The sequence below is a fragment of the Lepidochelys kempii genome, chromosome 16 (genome assembly GCF_965140265.1).
Source record: "Lepidochelys kempii isolate rLepKem1 chromosome 16, rLepKem1.hap2, whole genome shotgun sequence".
In the NCBI taxonomy this organism is placed as follows: domain Eukaryota; kingdom Metazoa; phylum Chordata; order Testudines; family Cheloniidae; genus Lepidochelys; species Lepidochelys kempii.
In genome coordinates, this window is record NC_133271.1 from 3,854,009 (window position 1) to 3,877,270 (window position 23,262).

At 45.8% G+C, this 23,262-nt stretch overlaps 2 protein-coding genes across 18 annotated transcripts in view; one reads left to right on the plus strand and one right to left on the minus strand.

Annotated features, from left to right (window-relative positions):
* The window catches only part of SLC31A1 (solute carrier family 31 member 1), a 60,658-nt gene extending 42,256 nt beyond the window's left edge, over positions 1–18,402 (minus strand). Inside the window, exons 1-2 of one of the 4 annotated variants that reach the window (XM_073313909.1) lie at positions 18,202–18,402; positions 10,081–10,204 (exon numbers count right to left, since the gene is read on the minus strand). Coding sequence is in view for 2 of the 4 variants with exons in the window: in XM_073313910.1 (XP_073170011.1) it covers positions 18,202–18,238 (37 nt within the window). In the remaining 2 variants the exon portion in view is untranslated. Of the gene's footprint in view, positions 1–4,128; positions 9,988–10,080; positions 10,205–18,201 lie in introns of those variants that run through there. The other 3 variants (XM_073313910.1, XM_073313908.1, XM_073313907.1) reach the window with 3 other exon arrangements.
* The window catches only part of FKBP15 (FKBP prolyl isomerase family member 15), a 126,562-nt gene that overhangs the window by 26,573 nt on the left and 76,727 nt on the right, over positions 1–23,262 (plus strand). For 7 of the 14 annotated variants that reach the window (XM_073313894.1, XM_073313892.1, XM_073313903.1 and 4 more), the window contains exon 1: positions 18,308–18,595. The exons of 3 other annotated variants lie outside the window; for them this stretch is intronic. In XM_073313894.1, the coding sequence (XP_073169995.1) occupies positions 18,321–18,595 (275 nt within the window). In that variant the 5' untranslated portion in view covers positions 18,308–18,320. Of the gene's footprint in view, positions 1–18,305; positions 18,596–18,851; positions 19,344–23,262 lie in introns of those variants that run through there. 4 more of the 14 variants (XM_073313902.1, XM_073313901.1, XM_073313896.1 and 1 more) reach the window with 3 other exon arrangements.

Below are 23,262 nucleotides of genomic sequence, written 5' to 3' on the forward strand. Positions count from 1 at the left end.
TCATCACACCCTACCGCATACACTAGCTGGCCTTGCTCCCTAGCAAGATAACAATATAACCTAGCTCTTATACAGATGAGCAAGTCTTACACAGAGACCATAAAATAAGACAGAGGACACTAAATGTGATGACAACATTAGTTTATCAGTGACCACACTGAGCAGGAACCAAAGGCTGACAAACACAGAACCTCTCCACAAACTGACCCTTGGGGAGTAGATGCAGGAATGGTTCTCTCTTAAGCGGTACATGAGAGAAGCTGGGGTCAAGATTTTCAGAAATTGAAACCTAAAAATAAGCATCTGAACTGGGTACCTGTATACATGACTTGCTATTTCATCCCCTTCTGAGATCAATGGGAGCTGTTGACTCCTCAGCACCTTTGAGAATCAGGCCACTTGGTTAGGAACCAAAATATAGATTTAGGAGCCTAAATTTAGCCTCCTACTTTTTAAAATCTCAGCCTGGGGTCTCTTGCCATAGAAACCCTCCACAGAGGAACTCCGTGTAACTCACTTAGGGAGTTACCACGGAAAGATGCACCACCTATACTGCACAAAGCATCTGAAGGTCAATTCAAAACATTTTGAGAATTTACAGAACACAAACGGCATCCTACAGGAGTCAATACTCCTTCTGAATTAAGTATTAGAAAACCACTCAATTCCTTGTTTACACATATTGGTCTAGATCAGTGGTTCTCAAACTAGGGCCGCTGCTTGTTCAGGGAAAGCCCCTGGCAGGCTAGGCCGGTTTGTTTACCTGCTGCGTCCGCAGGTTCAGCCAATCGCGGCTCCCACTGGCCGCGGTTTGCCGCTCCAGGCCAATGGGGGCTGTGAGAAGGGCGGCCAGCACATCCTTTGGCCCGCGCCGCTTCCCGCAGAACCCATTGGCCTTGACTGGTGAACCGCAGCCAGTGGGAGTCGCGATTGGCCGAACCTGTGGACACGGCAGGTAAACAAACCAGCCTGGCCAGCCAGGGGCTTTCCCTGAACGAGCAGCAGCCCTAGTTTGAAAACCACTGGTCTAGATGATTCATATAAAATTCTATCTATCCCTGTGATTTCATATTTAACCATTTCAAACCATATTTCAAACATAAGCTCCCAAGCTGCTTTTTAGCATAGTATCCAAGGACTAACTGGCTCATAGTCTCCTTTCCTTTTTGGCATGCATACAATGAAGTGGGCTGTAGCTCACGAAAGCTTATGCTCAAATAAATTTGTTAGTCTCTAAGGTGCCACAAGTACTCATTTTCTTTTTGTGGATACAGACTAACATGGCTGCTACTCTGAAACCTTGCCTTGTTGTATTTCATAGAATCATAGAATATCAGGGTTGGAAGGGACCTCAGGAGGTCATCTAGTCCAACCCCCTGCTCAAAGCAGGACCAATCACCAACTAAATCATCCCAGCCAGGGCTTTGTCAAGCCTGACCTTAGAAATATCTAAGGAAGGAGATTCCACCACCTCTCTAGGTAACACATTCACCACCCTCCTAGTGAAAAAGTTTTTCCTAACATCCAACCTAAATCTCCCCCACTGCAACTTGAGACCATTACTCCTTGTTCTGTCATCAGCTACCACTGAGAACAGTCTAGATCCATCCTCTTTGGAACCCCCTTTCAGGTAGTTGAAAGCAGCTATCAAATCCCCCCTCATTCTTCTCTTCCGCAAACTAAACAATCCCAGTTCCCTTAGCCTCTCCTCATAAGTCATGTGTTCCAGTCCCCTAATAATTTTTGTTGCCCTCCGCTGGACTCTTTACAAGAAGGATGTGGAAAAATTGGAGTGTGGGGCCCAAAACTGGACATAGTACTCCAGATGAGGCCTCATCAATGCCAAATAGAGGGGAATGATCACATCCCTCGATCTGCTGGCAATGCTCCTACTTATACAGCCCAAAATGCCATCAGCCACCTTGGCAACAAGGGCACACTGTTGACTCATATCCAGCTTCTTGTCCACTGTAACCCCTAGGTCCTTTTCTGCAGAACTGCTGCCGAGCCATTCGGTCCCTAGTCTGTAGTTGTGCATGGAATTCTTCCGTCCTAAGTGCAGGACTCTGCGCTTGTCCTTGTTGAACTTCATCAGATTTCTTTTGGCCCAATCCCCTAATTTGTCTAGGGCCCTCTGTATCCTATCTACCTCTCCTCCCAGTTTAGTGTCATCTGCAAACACCATCCTCCAGATCATTTATGAAAATATTGAACAAAATCGGCCCAAGGACCGACCCTTGGGGCACTCCACTTGATACCGGCTGCCAACTAGACATGGAGCCATTTCCCTTAATCTAAAGTAAACAAAAGAAGATAATAAGCCATACGACTGTACTTTGCTCCTTCACTTTATCTCTTTATGTCTATTTAGCAAATGTTTCACAGGTGAGCCTCAGTTCATTGAGATTGGGGTGCAGCTCCTGTACTGACTACAGAACTGTGACTTCTGGGGATTACCCATGCACGTAAGGGGTTTTGTCACCACCCACCCTCTAAACTTTGGGGTGCCTTAATGCTATGCTACTGTGGTTCAGCTCTCTGACACCAGTAGCCTGCCCATAAGCACAAGGTCTCCCACTAGCTTCCACCAGCCTTGTTACTCCTTGAAGGGTTACAACCAACAGCTGTTCTGGTCCCAAGTCTCCCCAAATCTACCCACCCAGATTCTTAATTACCAGACAACTCTGACTGTTCCTCTTAGGTTAGTCACCCGGGAAGGCATGAAACCTCTCCACCCCACCCCCCCAGTTATCAGTTCACTTTGGTGCACACACTCCACACAGTTTACACAACAGAGACCCACTTGGAGTATTTAATAGAAAAACCACGGATTCAAAGATGAAATAGTAAGGGAGGACATACGTATACAAGTTACACAGAAAATAAACAAAGACCCAACCCCAGCTTTGACACCTCTACGTTCGATAAATTCTAGGGCTGTCAAGTGATTAAAAAAATTAATTGGGATTAATCGTGCGATTAATCATGCTGTTAAATAATAAAATACTGTTTAAATATTTTGGATGTTTTCTACATTTTCAAATATATTGATTTCAATTACAACACAGAATAAAAAAGTGTACAGTGCTCACTTTATATTTATTTTTGATTACAAGTATTTGCACTGTAAAAAAAAATACTATTTTTCAATTCACCTAATACAAGTACTGAAGTGCAATCACTTTATCATGAAAGTTGAACTTATAAATGTAGAATTATGTACAAAAAGACCTGCATTCAAAAATAAAACAATTGTGACAGGGTCGGGCCAGATGGCTATAGGAGAGTAATAGAAGGCAGATATATTAGCCCCAGGTTAAGTAGGTCCCTTTTCCCTGGGTAAGGTAACAGGGAAGGTTCTAGAACAATCAGGAACCTTCTGGAGACCATTAAGACAGGCTGATTAGAACACCTACAGCCAATCAAGAAGCTGCTAGAATCAATTAAGGCAGGCTAATCAGGGCACCTGGGTTTTTAAAAGGGAGCTCACTTCAGTTTGTGGTGTGCGTGTGAGGATCTGGGAGCAAGAGGCACTAGGAGCTGAGAGTGAGAACGCGGACTGTTGAAGGACTGAGGTGTACAAGCATTATCAGACACCAGGAGACAAAGTACAACAAGGAAATAGTTTCCATTCATTCATCAAGGAATGGGTGAGAGCCAGGATGACACCCTGGGAGCACTTCCCCATCATCCAGTGCATTTGAGAGTACCAAAACCATTAAGATATTTTTGCCTTTATGGAGTCAAAAACCTATCCCTCAAAAAACTACCATTTTTGTCAACTCACCAAGACAGCAGTTTTCTCCTCTGTGGGGATTGGGAGGGTGGGAAGGGAGATGAGAGAAGATGACAAACAAAATCCTCTGGAAGTGATAATGCCTTTAAAGGGTATTTTAGGTGGGCAAGACAACTTGATCATTCTTACCGATCACTTTTAGGGCTTGGCAAACACAGCACTGGATAGGGAACAATCAGGGACCAACAGAGCAGTTTGCTCCGTGGTCTAAATGAGGACTATCCAGCACATAAAACACCCTATTTCCTTCACCTCCTAAGGTTTGCAACACCCCCATACACCCTCCAAAGGAAGCCAGAGTCACGGCCAGAGAAGCTGTGCTGGGTACTTACTTTCCCAGAGCCAGTTTTCCCATCCACTGTCTCCAGGAGACCCGTCTTCCCCAATACAGCAATCCTTAGATGGATCAAAGTTTTTAAAAGGGCAATTTCACATAATGCTGACAAGCAGAACCCAGATCCATTATCTCTACCTTGTGACTAATTATTAACTACTACTCAGATTTAACTAATACCTTTTCCTACTCCCAGCGCTTTTACTGCTATCTTAGTCCTTTCGTTGCCAAACCCCCAGCCTATCCGAAATCAGGTCCATTTAGTCCTAGTAACTTCAGAGAGACTGAGTCACTCTTGGCATATTGGGGGAGGGAGGGTTGGGGGAGGGTGTGGATCATGGTAGCGGCTGGAGGCAGGAAGGATTCAGCACCATTCCATCCGGAGTCAAATAATCCGTCCTCCAAAACACTGATGTTTTCAATTAAACAAAGCCAAAGACTTTGTACTGTGTAAGACACGTAGTTATAACTGGTCCGGCAACAGTTCTGGGGAGGCAGCCTGCTGCAAGCCTAGCTGGCCGCATAAGAGCAGAATCTACATGGGCAATGAGGGAGCTGGGTGGCTGGAGTGAGGCTTCCCTTTCCCCGTGGGGTATCTATCACCTCTCTTACAGGTGGATACTATGCTTCCAGAAGCAGCACAGTTCATAGTTTCTTCCCAGCTGGCAGAACGAGGACATCATAGTTCAGGCTTTTAAAATACAATAAGGGGCTGAGGCAAAGCAGGGGGCTGGCCTGTGGGGTGACTGGAGAGGAATGGTCACAACCTAGGGACTCCATTTTCCCCTCTACTTGTAGACGTGGTTGGCACTGAGGCAGGGAGCACAGAAGAGAGGGAGTAGGCAGCACATATGCAGCATGCTCCCATGCGCAAGTGCCAGGGAGAGCCCCTGTGTGGAGCATGATCTCCCAACAGGTTCCCAACTGGAAACCCTGTGGGACATAATGGTGCTTCTTACACTGTGAAATCCCCACCCTCCAGCACATCTATCTCTCCCCACATTTTAGTGTAATCTGCGAACGTCCTGAGGGTGCAATCCATCCCATCATCCAGATCATTAATAAAGACGTTGAACAAAACCTGAGGCACTCCGCTTGATACCGGCTGCCAACTAGACATTGAACCGTTGATCGCAACCTGTTGAGTCGGACGATCTAGCCAGCTTTCTATCTACCTTATAGTACATTCATCCAATCCATAATTCTTTAACTTGCTTTAAGAATACTGTGGGAGACCATAACAAAAGCTTTGCTAAAGTCAAGGTATATCACGTTCACCACTTTCCCCATATCCACAGAACCAATTATCTCATCATAGAAGGCAATCAGGTTGGTCAGGCACGACTTGCCCTTGGTGAATCCATGTTGATTGTTCGTGATCACCTTCCTCTCCTCCAAGTGCTTCAAAATGGATTCCTTGAGGACCTGCTCAATGATTTTGCCAGGGACTGAGGTGAGGCTCACAGCTCTATAGTTCCCCGGGTTCTCCTCCTTCCTTTTTTTAAAAACCACGAACACCATATTTGCCTTTTTCCAGTCATCCGGGACCTCCCACAACTACCATGAGTTTTCAGAGATAATGGCTAATTGCTCTGCAATCACATCAGCCAAGTCCCTCAGCACCCTCGAATGCATTAGATCTGGACCCATGGACTTGTGCACGTCCAGCTTTTCTAAATAGTCCTTAACCTGTTCTTTCACCACTGAGGGCTGCTCACCTCCTCCCCATACTGTGCTGCCCAGTGCAGCAGTCTAGGAGCTGACCTAGTCTGTGAAGACGGAGGCAAAAAAAGCATTGAGTACTTCAGCTTTTTCCACATCATCTGTCACTAGGTTGCCTCCCCCATTCAGTAAGGGTGCAACACTTTCCCTGACCTTCTTGTTACTAACACCTGTAGAAACCCTTCTTGTTACCCTTCACATCCCTGCAAGAACCTAAAGTTCGAGAAACATTTCTCAGTTTCTCTAATGCTTATATTTTAAATTTTACATTCTAGACATTTGTTTCCACCTTTCCTTATGCTATTTTTGGAATCCTTCTTCTCACCTTAAAAGCATCTAACTCATCCCCTCCAATTTCTGGCATTCCTCCTCTCACATCTGAATTCGCTGTAGCCTAGCCTCATTTGCAGACTGCACTAATTCTTCTTGCAATGAGAGCAAACTAAATCTGGAACCCAACGTTATATTAATAGACTTTTCACACTCTGCGAGAACAGTCTTCTAGATTCCACTGCAGGAACACAAAACATGTTGTAGGTTCTTACCAATTTTTTGTTAAAAATACTCCTACAAAAACTGTGCATAAAATCCAGCTTTTAGGAGATATTGCCAAGATAGGTACAGAACCCAGAAGTCACTATAAACAGTCCCTTGGTTTAGCCCTTAAGGGTATATCTACACTGCAATTAAAAATCCACAGTTGGCCCATGCCAGCTGACTCAGGGTCTCAGGCTATGGGGCTGTCTGATTGCAGTGTAAACATTCTGGCTCAGACTGGAATCCATGCTCTAGGACGCAGTAAGGAGGGAGGATCGCAAAGCTCAAGCTGCAGCCTGAGCCTAAACATCTACACAGTAATATTCCTGGGGGAATTCTGCACCAAAAAATGTAAAATTCTGTATACGATATTTTAAAATTCTGCATATTTTATTAATCAAAAAACCACAATATAATCACACCAGTTTCAATTATTATGGTAATTTATTTCAAAATACCTTTCAGCAAGTATGTCTGTAATAAAACAGACAAAAAACTAAGATCCAAGAAATATTTTTAACAAATAGATTCCTTCCTACTCATATTAATACAGAACTTTGAATAATAATAATTCATTTAAACTACAATACAGAAATGTATTTCCCACCCCCCGCATAAGCAGTGAGAAGGCTTGGGGGAGTCAGAGGTAATGGAGGAGCGGAGGGAGAGGGAAGTAATTGCTCGGAAGCAGCCTGAGAGTGAACCTGGAGGGTTGTTGGGTGTGGCTAGGAGAAGTATGGAACAGATTTTTTTGGACGGGAGAGATGGGATTGTTAGTGAGTTGGAGAGCATCCCCCATGCAGACCCTGGCTCATCTGTAGCCTCTCCCACTCAGTCAGACACATCTGCCCCTGTCCCTGTGTATCCCTGCACTCTCCTTTCCCCATCCCTATGTGACCCTGCACCACCATTCCCATTCAGTCCCTGGCTCAATACTATCACCCCATTAGCTCCTGTGCCCCCACCCCAGTCTGCCCCACCTCCCACTAGCCCTTCTGAACTCCAGTGTGTGTGACTCCCCAGCAGCCCCATGTGCTCCACGCTGTCCGTCCCCCCCATATCCTATGCGTCCCCACCTGGCTGTGCAGGCAGGGTGCTGTGAGGACTGCAGTCACTGCCCCCTCCCTATCAATGGCTGTCTACCCTCTGTTCTGATGCCACAGCAGCCCCTGGTGGGCAAAAGGTGTAATTGCAACTGGTAGAATCTATTTTCTCTGGTGGGGAGGAGGGGAATTCTGCAGGGGATACGAATTCTGCACGTGCATGGGGATACAAAATTACCCTAGGATTAAATTAAACAGCCCGTTAGACCAAGCCCTGAATCAGCCAGCATGGGCCAGCCATGTGGACTAGCATGCTTATATTGTGGTACTTTGACTAATAAAATATGCAGAATTTTTAAAATATTGTGCACAGAATTCCCCCAGGAGTACTATTTGTTGGGGCAAGGCGAGGAGAGATATCTGCTTGTTCCAAACATCTTTGTGTTCATCACACGAATGATCATTTTACCCTAGGTTTGCGCAGAAAGGTGGTAACAGCCAGCTATGTGAAATACGCAGATATGGAGGCAGTGAACACTTAGAGGTAGAGTTTGCACATCAATTCCAGTGTCCCCTTAGTATTCTATTAAATTAAAGTCTAATTTAAACCTCATAAAGAGTTTCAGAAGATAATGCACCACAAAGAGGATTACAGGGATGCTAATATGGCTTAAAAGATACTGTGACAAAGTTCCTCCTCTACCTTGGTGGGTCCTGCTCTTATTGGCGGATTTGCTCACCTCAGAGATTCATGGCAGCCCTCTGTTTGGCCACTTTCGTAGCTCAAATCTGCTGTTTTACTCGGATAACATCATCACTGGCCAACATGGGGAAAAGGAAGGAGAACAATCCCCACAGTCTCTGCTGGTCCACCTAGTGGGTTGGGGGACAGGCCAGGGACCTTCCCCTCTGGTGGGACCCACAGTGCAGGTCCTGTACAGGTCCTCCTCCTGTATCCAATAGGGGAATGGGGGGAACCCGGGCCCGCCCTCTACTCTGGGTTCCAGCCCAGGACCCTGTGGATCACAGCTGTCTACAGTGTTTCATGTAACACCTGTGTGACAGCTACAACTCCCTGGGCTACTTCCCCATGGCCTCCTCCCAACACCTTCTGTATCCTCACCACAGGACCTTCCTCCTGATGCCAGATTGCGTTTGTACTCCTCAGTCCTCCAGCAGCATGCCCTTTCACTCTCAGCTCCTTGTGTGCCCCTCACTGACTGAAGTGAGGTCCTTTTTAAACCAGGTGCCCTGATTAGCCTGCCTTAATTGATTCTAGCAGCTTCTTAATTGACTCTAGGTGTCCTAATTAGCCTGTCTGCCTTAATTGGTTCCAGCAAGTTCCTGATTGTTCTGGAACTGCTCCATTACCTTACCCAGGGGAAAGGGACCTGCTTAACCTGGGGCTAATATATCTGCCTTCTATCACTCTCCTGTAGTCATCTGGCCCGACCCTGTCACAATATATATTTGTTAATGACCATCTGTTTAGCCATATTTGCCCCACAGGACTATGACAATATTCATTTTAGAAATGTTTTACAAGAATTTGTTTTTTAAACTTTGCTGTATTGCTTTTGATGGTGAAATTTCACATGAAGATCTATCTTCAGGGTCCATGTTGTTCTCACATTAGTAAAAACCCATTAATTTAAGTAAAAAAAAAAAAAAAAAACTGCTCCATTACCTTACCCAGGGGAAAGGGACCTGCTTAACCTGGGGCTAATATATCTGCCTTCTATCACTCTCCTGTAGCCATCTGGCCCGACCCTGTCACAATACATACATAATTTTTAATGAAAAAATAATTGTTATGGCTTGCTCAGTTGCCTCTGAGCCCGAAGTAAATTAAAGTCAAATTGTTTCAAAGTGAATGTAATAAATGCTTCTGAATAGACTTTAATCCCCCTCAAGGTGCCACATTATAGTGCTCCCATAAATTTAATTGTTTGGGGATTATTCATGTCAGAGAAAGCATGGCAAAATAGTTATACCATGGGACTGCAGCATGAACCTGAATGTGTCACTTATCCCCTTTTTACAGATAGGCTAATACTTGTGTGTGCTGACTTTCAAAGTTCATGAAGTGTTTTAATCCTCAAATGAAAGGTGCCCTAGGAGGACATACATTATTAGTAGTACTAAAGATGCTGTGCTTTATCTCCTTACATTGCTTCATAAATATCTCATATACAAAAGAAATTGGATAGAAAGGGTAAGATTTCCAAAAGCATCTAAGTAACTTAGGAGCCTGAATCCTATTTTCAAAAGTGACTATGTCACTTCAGAGCCTAGGGAGTTAGACTTTCTGTTCCAGAAAAAGCCCCTACTGTAGACCCACTTAAACTGGCAAAACTGTGTCTTTGTTCATATAGCTTATTTTGCTTGGGCAGGGGAGGGGGGAGCAGGGGGAAGCCATTGGAATAAACTATACGGGCAAAAGCACAATTTTGCCAGGATAAGCTGCATTCACACTAGCAGCACTTTGCCAGTATAAAAACAACAAGGAGTCCGGTGGCACCTTAAAGCCAAACAGATTTATTTGAGCATAAGCTTTTGTGGGTAAAAAACCCACTTCTTCAGATGCATGGAGTGAAAATTACAGACGCAGACATAAATATACTGGCACATGAAGAGAAGGGAGTTACCTCACAAGTGGAGAACCAGTGTTGACAGGGCCAATTCGATCAGGGTGGATGTGGTCCACTCCCATCAATAGATGAGGAGGTGTCAATTCCAGAAGAGACAAAGCTCTGGTCCACTTCCTGGACACTACAGTGCAAATAAGTGATGGTCACATAAACACCACCCTATACCAGAAACCTACTATACATGCTATACATGCCTCCAACTTCCATCCAGGACACATTGCACAATCCATTGTCTACAGCCAACCCCTAAAATACAACTGAATTTGCTCCAATCCCTCAGACAGAGACAAACACCTATAAGAGCTTTATCAAGCATTCTTAAAACTACAATACCCACCTGGGGAAATAAGGAAACAGACTGACAGAGCGAGACGGGTACCCAGAAATCACCTACTACAGGACAGGCCCCACAAGGAAAACAACAGAACACCACCGGCCATTACATACAGCCCCCAGCTAAAACCTCTCCAGCACACCATCAACGATCTACAACCTATCCTGGAAAATGATCCCTCACTCTCCCAGACCTTGGGAGACAGGCCAGACCTCTCTTACAGACAGCCCCCCAACCTGAAGCAAATACTCACCAGCAACTACACACCACACCACAGAAACACTAACCCAGGAAACAATCCCTGTAGCAAACCTCGTTGCCTACTCTGTCCCCATATCTACCCTAGCGACACCATCAGAGGACCCAAACACAGCAGCCACACCATCAGAGGCTCAATCACCTGCACGTCTACTAATGTTATATATACCATCATGTGCCAGCAATGCCCCTCTGCCATGTACATTGGCCAAACCGGACAGTCCCTACGTAAAAGAATAAATGGACACAAATCGGATATCAGGAATGGCAACATACAAAAGCCAGTGGGAGAACACTTCAATCTTCCTGGACATTCTATAACAGATTTGAAAGTAGCTATACTTGAACAAAAAAGCTTCAGAAACAGACTTCAAAGAAAAGGAGTACTTGTGGCACCTTAGAGACTAACCAATTTATTAGAGCATAAGCTTTCGTGAGCTACAGCTTCCATGAGGAAGTGAGCTGTAGCTCACGAAAGCTTATGCTCTAATAAATTGGTTAGTCTCTAAGGTGCCACAAGTACTCCTTTTCTTTTTGCAAATACAGATAACACGGCTGTTACTCTGAGACTTCAAAGAGAAACTGCAGAACTAAAATTCATTTACAAATTTAACACCATTAATTTGGGCTTGAATAGGGACTAGGAGTAGCTGGCTCATTACAGAAGCAGTTTTGCCTGTCCTGGAATTACACCTCCACATCTATTGTTGGGAGTGGACTACATCCACCCTGATCAAATTGGCCCTGTCAACACTGGTTATCCACTTGTGAAGTAACTCCCTTCTCTTCATGTGTCAGTATATTTATGTCTGTGTCTGTAATTTTCACTCCATGCATCTGAAGAAGTGGGGTTTTTACCCACGAAAGCTTATGCTCAAATAAATCTGTTAGTCTTTAAAGGTGCCTCCGGACTCCTTGTTGTTTTTGCGAATATAGACTAACATGGCTACCCCCTGATACTTTGCCAGTATAGTACACCAGTACAGGTATACCCAGAAGCATGCTCCTAGTGTAGGCATGGTCTCAGTTTCACTTAGCTTAAGAGGCTTCACTGCAAAAAAGGTGTGTTTTTACTAACTCTATATAGAATCCTAGCAGAGGCAAGACTCTAGTTTTTACCTCAATACAGCTGGGTGGGGTAGGGGATACAGTATTGACCTTCACTTGCCACATCAAAATAAAATCTGCCTGTTGCCTTTTCTCCACTAGGATTTTTCATTGAGATAGGGGTTGTGGTATGTGTTTTGTTTGCAGTGAAGATACAGCTTTTATTTATGTCTGTAAAAGATTCAATTGCAATATTCTCCACGGAAACCAGATTACCACTCAACATTTCCCCCTGCCCCTATCCCATAGGAACCTACAATTACACTGGCCTACTGTCTGGATCTTCTTTATCTCTAGTTCTGGATCACTAAAAAAAAAAAAAAAACACCCATCTAATCCAATGTCAGTTCAGGCCCACTCGTTTGAGGATTACAAAGGATGAATATAAACAAATAACAAGTACGTAGGGACAAAGGATGAATATAAACAAACAACAGAAGTATGTAGGGACAAAATTAGAAAAACCAAGGCACAAAACGAGATCAAACTAGCTAGGGACATAAAAGGAAACAAGAAAACATTCTACAAATACATTAGAAACAAGAGGAAGACCAAGGACAGAGTAGGCCCATTACTCAATGAGGGGGGAAAGACAATAACAGAAAATGTGGAAATGGCAGACACAGAATCATAGAATATCAGGGTTGGAAGGGACCTCAGGAGGTCATCTAGTCCAACCCCCTGCTCAAAGCACGACCAATCCCCAATTAAATCATCCCAGCCAGGGCTTTGTCAAGCCTGACCTTAAAAACTTCTAAGGAAGAAGATTCTACCATCTCCCTAGGTAACGCATTCCAGTGTTTCACCACCCTCCTAGTGAAAAAGTTTTTCCTAATATCCAATCTAAACCTCCCCCACTGCAACTTGAGACCATTACTCCTTGTCCTGTCCTCTTCCACCACTGAGAATAGTCTAGAACCATCCTCTCTGGAACCACCTCTCAGGTAGTTGAAAGCAGCTATCAAATCCCCCCTCATTCTTCTCTTCTGCAGGCTAAACAATCCCAGTTCCCTCAGCCGCTCCTCAGAAGTCATGTGTTCCAGACCCCTAATCATTTTTGTTGCTCTTCGCTGGACTCTTTCCAATTTATCCACATCCTTCTTGTAGTGTGGGGCCCAAAACTGGACACAGTACTCCAGATGAGGCCTCACCAATGTCTAATAGAGGGGGACGATCACGTCCCTCGATCTGCTCACTATGCCCCTACTTATACATCCCAAAATGCCATTGGCCTTCTTGGCAACAAGGGCACACTGCTGACTCATATCCATCTTCTCGTCCACTGTCACCCCTAGGTCCTTTTCCACAGAACTGCTGCCTAGCCATTCGGTCCCTAGTCTGTAGCTGTGCATTGGGTTCTTCCGTCCTAAGTGCAGGACCCTGCACTTATCCTTATTGAACCTCATCAGATTTCTTTTGGCCCAATCCTCCAATTTGTCTAGGGCCCTCTGTATCCTATCCCTGCCCTCCAGCGTATCCACCACTCCTCCCAGTTTAGTATCATCCGCAAATTTGCTGAGAGTGCAATCCACACCATCCTCCAGATCATTTACGAAGATATTGAACAAAACCGGCCCCAGGACCGACCCCTGGGGCACTCCGCTTGATACCGGCTGCCAACTAGACATGGAGCCATTGATCACTACCCGTTGAGCCCGACAATCTAGCCAACTTTCTACCCACCTTATAGTGCATTCATCCAGCCCATACTTCTTTAACTTGCTGACAAGAATACTGTGGGAGACCGTGTCAAAAGCTTTGCTAAAGTCAAGAAACAATACATCCACTGCTTTCCCTTCATCCACAGAACCAGTAATCTCATCATAGAAGGCGATTAGATTAGTCAGGCATGACCTTCCCTTGGTGAATCCATGCTGACTGTTCCTGATCACTTTCCTCTCATGTAAGTGCTTCAGGATTGATTCCTTGAGGACCTGCTCCATGATTTTTCCAGGGACTGAGGTGAGGCTGACTGGCCTGTAGTTCCCAGGATCCTCCTTCTTCCCTTTTTTAAAGATTGGCACTACATTAGCCTTTTTCCAGTCATCCGGGACTTCCCCCGTTCACCACGAGTTTTCAAAAATAATGGCCAATGGCTCTGCAATCACAGCCGCCAATTCCTTCAGCACTCTCGGATGCAACTCGTCTGGCCCCATGGGACTTGTGCACGTCCAGCTTTTCTAAATAGTCCCTATCCACCTCTTTCTCCACAGAGGGCTGGCCATCTATTCCCCATGTTGTGATGCCCAGCGCAGCAGTCTGGGAGCTGACCTTGTTTGTGAAGACAGAGGCAAAAAAAGCATTGAGTACATTAGCTTTTTCCACATCCTCTGTCACTAGGTTGCCTCCCTCATTCATTAAGGGGCCCACACATGCTTAATGACTTTTTGTTTTGGTTTTCACCAAGACGACTGGTGGTGATTGGATATCTAACACAGTGAATACCAGTGAAAATGAGGTAGGATCAGAGTCTAAAATAGGGAAAGAACAAGTCAAAAATTACTTAGGCAAGTTAGATGACTTCAGATTACCAGGGCCTGATGAAATGCATCCTAGAGTACTCAAGGAGCTGACTGAGGAGATATCTGAGCCATTAGCAATTATCTTTGAAAAGTCATGGAAGACGGGAGACATTCCAGAAGACTGGAAAAGGGCAAATATAGTGCCCATCTATAAAAAGGAAAATAGGGAAAACCTGGGAAATTACAGACCAGTTAGCTTAACTTCTGTTCCCGGAAAGATAATAGAGCAAATAATTAAGCAATCAATTTGCAAACACCTAGAAGATAATAAAGTGATAAATAACAGTCAGCATGGATTTGTCAAGAACAAATCATATCAAACCAACCTGATGACTTTCTTTGACAGGGTAACAAGCCTTGTGGATGGGGAGAAGCGGTAGATGTGGTATATCTTGACTTTAGTAAGGCTTTTGATACGGTCTCCCATGACCCTCTCATAAACAAATTAGGGAAATACAACCTAGATGGAGCTACTATAAGGTGGGTGCATAACTAGTTGGAAAATTGTTCCCAGAAAGTAGTTATCAGTGGTTCACAGTCATGCTGGAAAGGCATAACAAGTAGGGTCCCACAAGGATCGGGTCTGGTTCTATTCAATATCTTCATCAATGATTTAGATAATGGCATAGAGAGTACACTTATAAAGTTTGTGGATGATACCAAGCTGGGAGGGATTGCAAGTGCTTTGAGGATAGGATTAAAATTCAAAATGCTCTGGAAAAACTGGAGAAATGGTCTGAAGTAAATAGGATGAAATTCAATAAGGACAAATGCAAAGTACTCCACTTAGGAAGGAACAATCAGTTGCACACACATAAAATGGGAAATGACTGCCTAGGAAGGAGTACTGCGGAAAGGGATCTGGGGGTCATAGTGGATCACAAGCTAAATATGAGTCAACAGTGTAACACTGTTGCAAAAAAAAGCAAACATAATTTCGGAATGTATTAGCAGGAGTGTTGTAAGCAAGACACAAGAAGTAATTCTTCCGCTCTACTCTGCGCTGATTAGGCCTCAACTGGAGTATTGTGTCCAATTCTGGGCACCACATTTCAGGAAAGATGTGGACAAATTGGAGAAAGTCCAGAGAAGAGCAACAAAAATGATTAAAGGTCTAGAAAACATGACCTATGAGGGGAGATTGAAAAAATTGGGTTTGTTTAGTTTGGAGAAGAGGAGACTGAGAGGGGACATGATAACAGTTTTCAAATACATAAAAGGTTGTTACAAGGAGGAGGGAGAAAAATTGTTCTTCTTAACCTCTGAGGATAGGACAAGAAGCAATGGGCTTAAATTGCAGCAAGGGCGGTTTACGCTGGACATTAGGAAAAACTTCCTAATTGTCAGGGTGGTTAAGCACTGAAATAAATTGCCTAGGGAGGTGGTGGAATCTCCGCCATTGGGGATTTTTAAGAGCAGGTTGGACAAACACCTGTCTAGGATGGTCTAGATAATACTTAGTCCTACCTTGAGTGCAGTGGACTGGACAAGATGACCTCTCGAGGTCCCTTCCAGTTCTAGGATTCTGTGCTCTGATTTGATCATAAACTGCAAAGAGTAGAAACTAGAACTACTAGTATAAGGCATTTGACGCTAAGTCCAGCAGCTTACAAGTTATCAGGCCTTAGACTCACACTATTCTAATTTTTCTTATTAGTTTTCTTTCCCTCATACTTCAGATCCATTGCAATTTCAGTGTCACCTAAGCTCTAGTCTGCTACAGCTAAGAGCCAAGACTACAGCCACTTAAATGTAGACAGGAATCCCTGCTTTCCAAGGGTAAAAAAGCATTCTTTTCGGAGGCATGATCTGCTAAAATCATCATGAAAAGGCTTGGAACAAATTCCTTGCTGGCAGGACCAGTACAAACCTTTTCAGGACCAGTAAACTTTTCCAAGTATTGGCCATGAACAAGGTAGGAAAAATAGCAATTTTGTGTTCCATTTTCCTTGAAATATTTACTTTTGCAAAACTTCCTCATGGAGTTGTGTATTGCACAACACTTCCTGCACTCCAGGCCACTTCTCAGAAGCCAGACCAAGTCCAGAGCATGGAGGACTGTCTACATCTTTTATTATCCCACCAACACAGCAAATTGTAGATTTACATGGTCACTGCTCAGATCCATAAGCAAAGCTGTAATGCCCCTTGCTTGGCAAAAACAATATTGTGCTCCTATAAACAGTAAAGTCTTGACATATTGTTGGTGCCTGACCCTCCTGCTGCACTTGCACCTCTACCACTGAAATAGTGAGAGTGTGTTAAAAATAGTATGTGGAGATTTTCTCATGGGCAGTTCTAGCTCTCCCCTTAGAAATCAATACTCTTGTAAAAACAATGAGGAGTCCTTGTGGCATCCGATGAAATGGGTTTTAGCCCACGAAAGCTTATGCCAAAATAAATTTGTTAGTCTTTAAGGTGCCACAAGTACCCCTAGGGTTTTTTTGCTGATACAGACTAACACAGCTACCACCCTGAAACTTGTCACAATACTCTTGTGTGAGGGAAGTAAACAGAACAGATCTGCTTAACAGCAACCTTCCCATCCACACCAGACTAACCCCATAGACTCACCAACCAGCACCATGCTCCTACCCACTCACCTCACCACAACTTTATGAGTTCAGGGATGTGCCCCTGGGTCAGAACCTGGTGCATCACTGCTACCTAACTCCTATTTCTTTGTGCACAGTGTAAGCAACAGTGGAACTTGGAGCATCTGAAGTCTCAGAATCATACCAGATTCCTTCAATTTGGGTTCTGCTCAGGCATCGTTCCATAGAGGGTTAAAGGACAGACAAGTCAGCAGGAAGTGGAAGGTACTGGAACTCATGGCCCAGAATAGAAGCCAGGCCGGAGTCAGTCATTAAAGTAATTTAAAACAAAATTTTTTCTACCCTCAACACACCCTCCCTACAGCTTTTTTCGCAGAGGGGTTGTATTGAGAAATGCTAACCAAGTATCAGTGGCAAAGCTTGAAATGCAAATACTACTACATCCGCCAGTAGCCGGGTTCAAATCAGCAGCAGTCTAAATGTTGTATAGTCAGAATTCAAGTACAAGGCACTTTACTCAGAAACCCTATAGCCATGCTACATCATGTGCTGTGATCATGCCAGAATTCATAAGCTAAGGACTGGGACAGTCAATACGCAGACACGAAATCCTCAATGAAAACGTGCAGTGCTGCAGAAACTGGTGCTAGTGGCTGAACTGGGGGGTACCCCTCCCGCTGAGTCTATATGGCCAAAGCCCCTGTGTGCGTCCAGTGAACACTGGTTATGAGAGGGGTCACTTTGGATGGGACGCCAGACCCAGGGCTTAATCAACGGAGGCACTTCTCATAGGAATATGGAGCAGTCTCTAGGTTCCTGGCCAAAGCAAGTTCAGTCCGTTCAATCTGCCTCCCTAAACGCCCTCTACAGTGTCATTCTCTTCGGTTACTCTGCACTTTTATGTCCTGTCCTAAACTGCGGCCCAGGCTGGCAGGCAACGTTGAGCAGCCGCGGTGCCCCACGCCTGCCCGGGGACGCGAACGCCCGGGGCCCCCAGCGGAACGTGCTCTCGGGGGGCGTCGTGCAACCGCGCGCGTCGGCTCCCTCGGAGACAACGAGGGGTCACACCCTCTGCCTCCAGCGCGGCACGGACGTCAGGGAGCCGGGCCTCGCCGGCGGGCCCGTCTCCCGCCCCAGGATCCGAGCCGCCCCGGCCGCGGCCCCGCCGCACGGAGCGCGAGCGGCAGAGGCGAAGGGCCCGGGCGAGCCGCTGGCAGCGCTGGGAACGGGACCCAGGCGTCCGGGCTCCGCCGCCGGCTCGGGCTGCAGGACCCCGGGCGGCCCCTGCAAGGGACCGGCCCCCGCGGCGGGCACAGGCCGCCGCCGCCGCCGCGCCACTCACCGCTCCGGACCGGCCACCGACACGACACGCCACTCATCCGCCGCCCCGGCCCACTCCAGGGCTGCAGACCCCGCCCCTCGGACGTGGCCTCGGAGCTGGGACCTGCCCTGGAAGGCGGGATGTCGCCCCATTGGGCAGCGCGATCCGCTCCCGGACGGGAGGGGCGCTATTGGTCCGTGAGGCAAAGGCCCGCCCCCAGGCCCAGCGGGAAAGCAGGCGAGGCCGCAGGCGCCGCCGCGCGACAGTTTTGCGACACAGGCGAGAGCTGTCTTGGCTGCTGCCCTGTTCGCGGGTACCCGGGCCGCCGAGACCGGCCGCCGAGACCGGCCGCCGGAGGCAGCATGTTCGGGGCCGCGGAGGAGGACGACGCGGACTTTCTGTCCCCTACGGGCGGGTGAGCGCCCCTGGCTGGGTCTGCCCAGCCCGCCCCCGCGCGGGGCGCCGGCAGTTCTCCCTGCCCGCTCGCGCTGGCTCCCGGGCTCGGCCCCGACGGGCCTGCCTGAGGCGACCCGCGAGCCACCGGCCGAGGGGCTGCAGCTGCCCGCGCCCGGCACCCGCCGCACGGGGTCGCTCCAGTCACTCCCACACTCGCTTCCTGTCCCAAGTCGCCGGGCGGAGCCGGGCCCTGCCGGGTCGTGAGGCCGGCCCTTCCCGCGACTGGCAGCGGGGCCGCGCCGGGCCGCCGCCTCCCTTCGCGCGTGGCCCTTGGCGACAGGCCCCGGGCTGGCCGCGCCGGGACAGCTCGGTGGCACAGCCGCCTGCGGCGTGGGGCTGCCGGCCGGGCCTCTGACCGCGGAGCTGCACCGAGGTCGTCCTGGCGCCCGCCGTGGTGTCGCAGCGTCCGCGCCGCGCGGGTAGCCCTTGGCGGGGAGCTGCCGCGCTCGCGTTGTCCTGTCGCTGCGGCTTCTAAAAGCAGCCCCTTGGCAACCTGAACCTGGGACCTCCGCGCGCTTTGCCTTCGTCCTGGCTGACTTGCTTTTCTGCTGTCAGTCTGAGTTGTTGGTGTAAGCCTGGTGGGTGGCCAGAAGACTCAAAATGTGTTTGTGGACTCTTGAAATTCGGGCAAAGGAAGGAGTGAATTTGGTGGCCCTTTATTTTGACAACGTGCCTTGTCGGGAGGCGGAAATCCTTTTTCCAATGAAGTAATTTCTCTCAAAGCTTCACTCTCTAGTCCAGTGTCTATTACAAATACAATAATCTGGAGAGGGCAACAGTCTAGTTGAAATGACTAGTCTAGGCAGGCCATACATAAGTGTAAGCTTGATATAAATGGAATTGCAAAATGCACACTGCTGCAGTGCATTGAAATGGTAGGACACTTTTCATTAACTTCACTTGCATCCGATGAAGTGAGCTGTAGCTCACAAAAGCTCATGCTCAAATATATTTGTTAGTCTCTAAGGTGCCACAAGTCCTCCTTTTCTTTTTGCGAATACAGACTAACATGGCTGTTACTCTGAAACCTGTCATTAACTTCACTGTAAATGTTTGACATAAGAGTAAAGTCTGTAGACCTGTTCCACTGTGTTTCCAAGGGCTGAACTAGATACTGGTATTCAGAGGAGTATTTTGAACAGTTGTCTTTCAACATTCCTGACTCTGGGGAAGGAAATGACAGCTCATGCTGGCTTTCATAAAGTTGTTTAGAATTGAAACTACAGCTAATCACATGACTTAGCAGAATTCTTGTTTAAATGGCTAATAAGTCCATAATGTTGACACTTTCCTTAAGTGATAAAGGAATGTATTTCAGCCTCATGTTTAAGGCTGCTTTTGTGTAGCATATTTTAAGAGCTTTCTAAGGAAAAACATTCATCAGAATTGTATAGTTTCTAAAAACAGGATCTTGCCACTCAGAAGTTATATAGGGTTTTTTCATATGATGTAGCTTAATAGTTCTAGTAGTTGCTCTGGGATCATTGAGCTTTACTTGAAAAAGTCCATAACTTTTAACTATTGCTTCATGTTATATATGCATTATATCCATCAGAACTAACTAAAAGTGGTAAAAGTAAACTCTGCAGGGAGAATTAGGGCTTTATATCTGAGTTCAGACTATTGTGAATTGCTGTTGCAAGGTTGTCATGAAATAAGAAACTACAGGTCAAATTTTGCAGATGGAAAAGTGTTCTTCAGAGAGAGAGTGTGTGTTAAATACAAGCTGCATTCTCGACCTGGATCACTATTAAATGTGGCCTTTCAGTAAGTGAGCTACAAAGGCAGCAAAGAGTGCATGCTGCCAAGCCTCATGCAGCAGCAGAACTTCTCTCCAAGCACTAACCAGGAGAAGGCAGCTCTGGTGCAGTCAGAGCAGTATCCTTCAAGTACTCCTCCAGGGCAGACAGAACTATTGGAGAATATAATGTTGTGAAATACCTTCCTCATTTTAAATCCCATGCTAGGGAAATCTTGTTGGTACCTACAGTGACCTTTTGTGTTAGAGATGGGCAATGACCCAGAATAATTGTCAACTGAAAGGTAGAGAGACAAGGTAGCTTGGTTTGGCAGTGCCAGTGCTGGCCACTGGCTCCCAGTGGAAAATAATTGTCTTCCCCCTGAGGAGAAAATTCTTAGAGGACCCTCCATAGGCTTGTTGTATGAGGAAATATGGTCCAAGGGCCTGTGACTTGGGTGACCTAAGAATGCCTGTGTGTGCAAGGTCACTTACAGTATGTCTGTGCTGCAGCTAGGAGCATGCCCCCAACCCAGGTAGTCAGACTTCCACTAGCTCTGCTCCAGCTAGTTCACTAAAAATAGCAGTGTGGGCGGTGGAGCACAGGTGGCAGCTTGGGCTAGCTACCTGAGCTCAGCTGGTGGGGTGGGATGCGCTTGAACTTACATGGCTAGCCTGAGCCATTGCCCATGCCATAATATCCACTGCGCTATTTTTACTACACTAGCTCGAGAGGAGCTAGCGCAAGTCTGTCTGCCTGGTCTGGAGGCATGTTCCCAACTGCAGTGTAGTCACACCCTCAGTTTCTCTGTGCCTCCATTCCCATTCTGTCCAATGGGGATAATAACACTCTCCTATCTCACAGGCGTGGGTGCATGTAAGGATAATGCACTAAAAGACTGAGGTGCTCAGTTACTACAGAGATGGGGGCGGGGAGGCACATAAGTACGATAGATACGTGCTCGATTGAGAAGGAAATATCCATCTATCATGATATCCGGTCTTTGGTTTGGCAGTTCCAGTGCTGCTCACTGGCTCCCAATGGAAAAAGGACTAGTACTAGATCCCTCAAAAGCAAATAATTCACTTTCATTTAGGGTATCTATCTTTTCCCTGTAGCAACCCTTACATGCAGAGGTGGATCTGCGGTGCTCGCAGTTTTGTCACAGAAAAACCTGGTTTGTTAGGGCAGGTCTACACTATGGGGTTAAGTTGACCTAAGTTATGTAACGCCAGCTACATGAATAATGTAGCTGGAGTTGCCATAGCTTGGGTTGACTTATAGCGGTTTCTGCACTGCGCTGGGTCAACTGGAGAAACTCTCCTGTCAACTTACCTTATGCTTCTCCTTCAGAGTCAATAGAGCAATCGGTGGTCAATTTAGAGGGTCTAAGACCCACTAAATTGGCCCCCAGTGGATCAATCGCAGTAAGTGTAGACAAGACCTTATATTAGAAGACCTGCTGCTGCTTCCTTATTTTCAAAAGGAAGTGGAGGCAGGCGGGTGTGATGGTCTTGTGATGAAGTTAATTGTGTTTGCAGACAAAGTTGACTTGTGATCCATCTAAGCGTCTCTTCCATTTTTAGTTTTTTTAGATTAAAAAAAAAAAAAAAAAGCTGAACACTAATCCCCTTTTTCCACAAACTCCTCAAGTACAAATAGCAATCAGATGTTTGAAATAGTCTACTTAGACAGTCACGTGCTTTCAGAAAATCACTGCTGTGGAAGAAAAATGCTGTTTAGAATCAGTTTCTACTGCTGCTGTTCCTGTGGGGAAATATGCTGAGGTGCTACATTTCACAGAGAGCTGCAATAAAGCTTGGGCTCGCCCCACAATTTGTAATAGTGTTAGAAAAACACTGTATAGAAAATGACCTTTCAGAGCATACCATCAGGAACATGGAGCCTGGAATATCTTTGGCAGGAAATCTGAGTTTGTTTCCATAGAGGTAGTTTGATTTTATAGACATTCTCTTGATGGTAGCTGACACCTCACAATCTGTACCTAAAACTGAACCTCATCATACCACACTTTCAGTTTCAATTCAGAACAAGACTTTTGAGTTTCTGATCTCATAATGAACTAATAACTCTTTTTTTTTTCTACTATCCATTTAATATGGAAGTTCACTAAAATAAAGGAAGCCTAGCAATGTTTTCTCTCTAAAATGCAGTATGAAATAAAGTTACAGTATAAGCTAAATCTTCTTGACTTTAGTAATAGACTCAAGTTCTCAATCTGTTTAGCTTAATAAATAGAAGGTTGGTTGCAGTCTGTTCCCCACACAGACACTTATAAATATTTGATAATGAGCTCTTTAATACAGCAGACAAAGTTATAAAGATCCAGTGGCGGGAAGTAGAAACTAGACACATTCAAACTGGAAATAAGGTGTCAGTTTTTAAATCAAGATTGGATGCTTTTCTAGAAGATATACTCTATTTCAAAATTATTTTGGGGGAACTTCTCTGGCCTATGCTACCCAGGTCAGATTAGATTATCAGGATGATTCCTTCTGCCCTTAGAATCAAAGAATATGAATTTGATAAAAAAGAAAAAAAAGAATTGAATGCGACTTTTAGGGCAGGAGCTGTGTCGAAGAATTTGTTAAAATTCTAATCTTATTGCTAGATGATACTTGCGCAGGAAAAAATAACTTTTTGAGTTTTCTCTGATGTAAAAAGTTATCAAGGCTGTAAATTTTATAGTTTGCTGGCCTATGTTTCTTAAACTGTGCATCACAATACCAAAGTACACATTAAAAATACAAAAAGAAAAGGAGTACTTGTGGCACCTTAGAGACTAACAAATTTATTTGAGCATAAGCTTTCGTGAGCTACAGCTCACTTCATTGCATCCGATGAAGTGAGCTGTAGCTCACGAAAG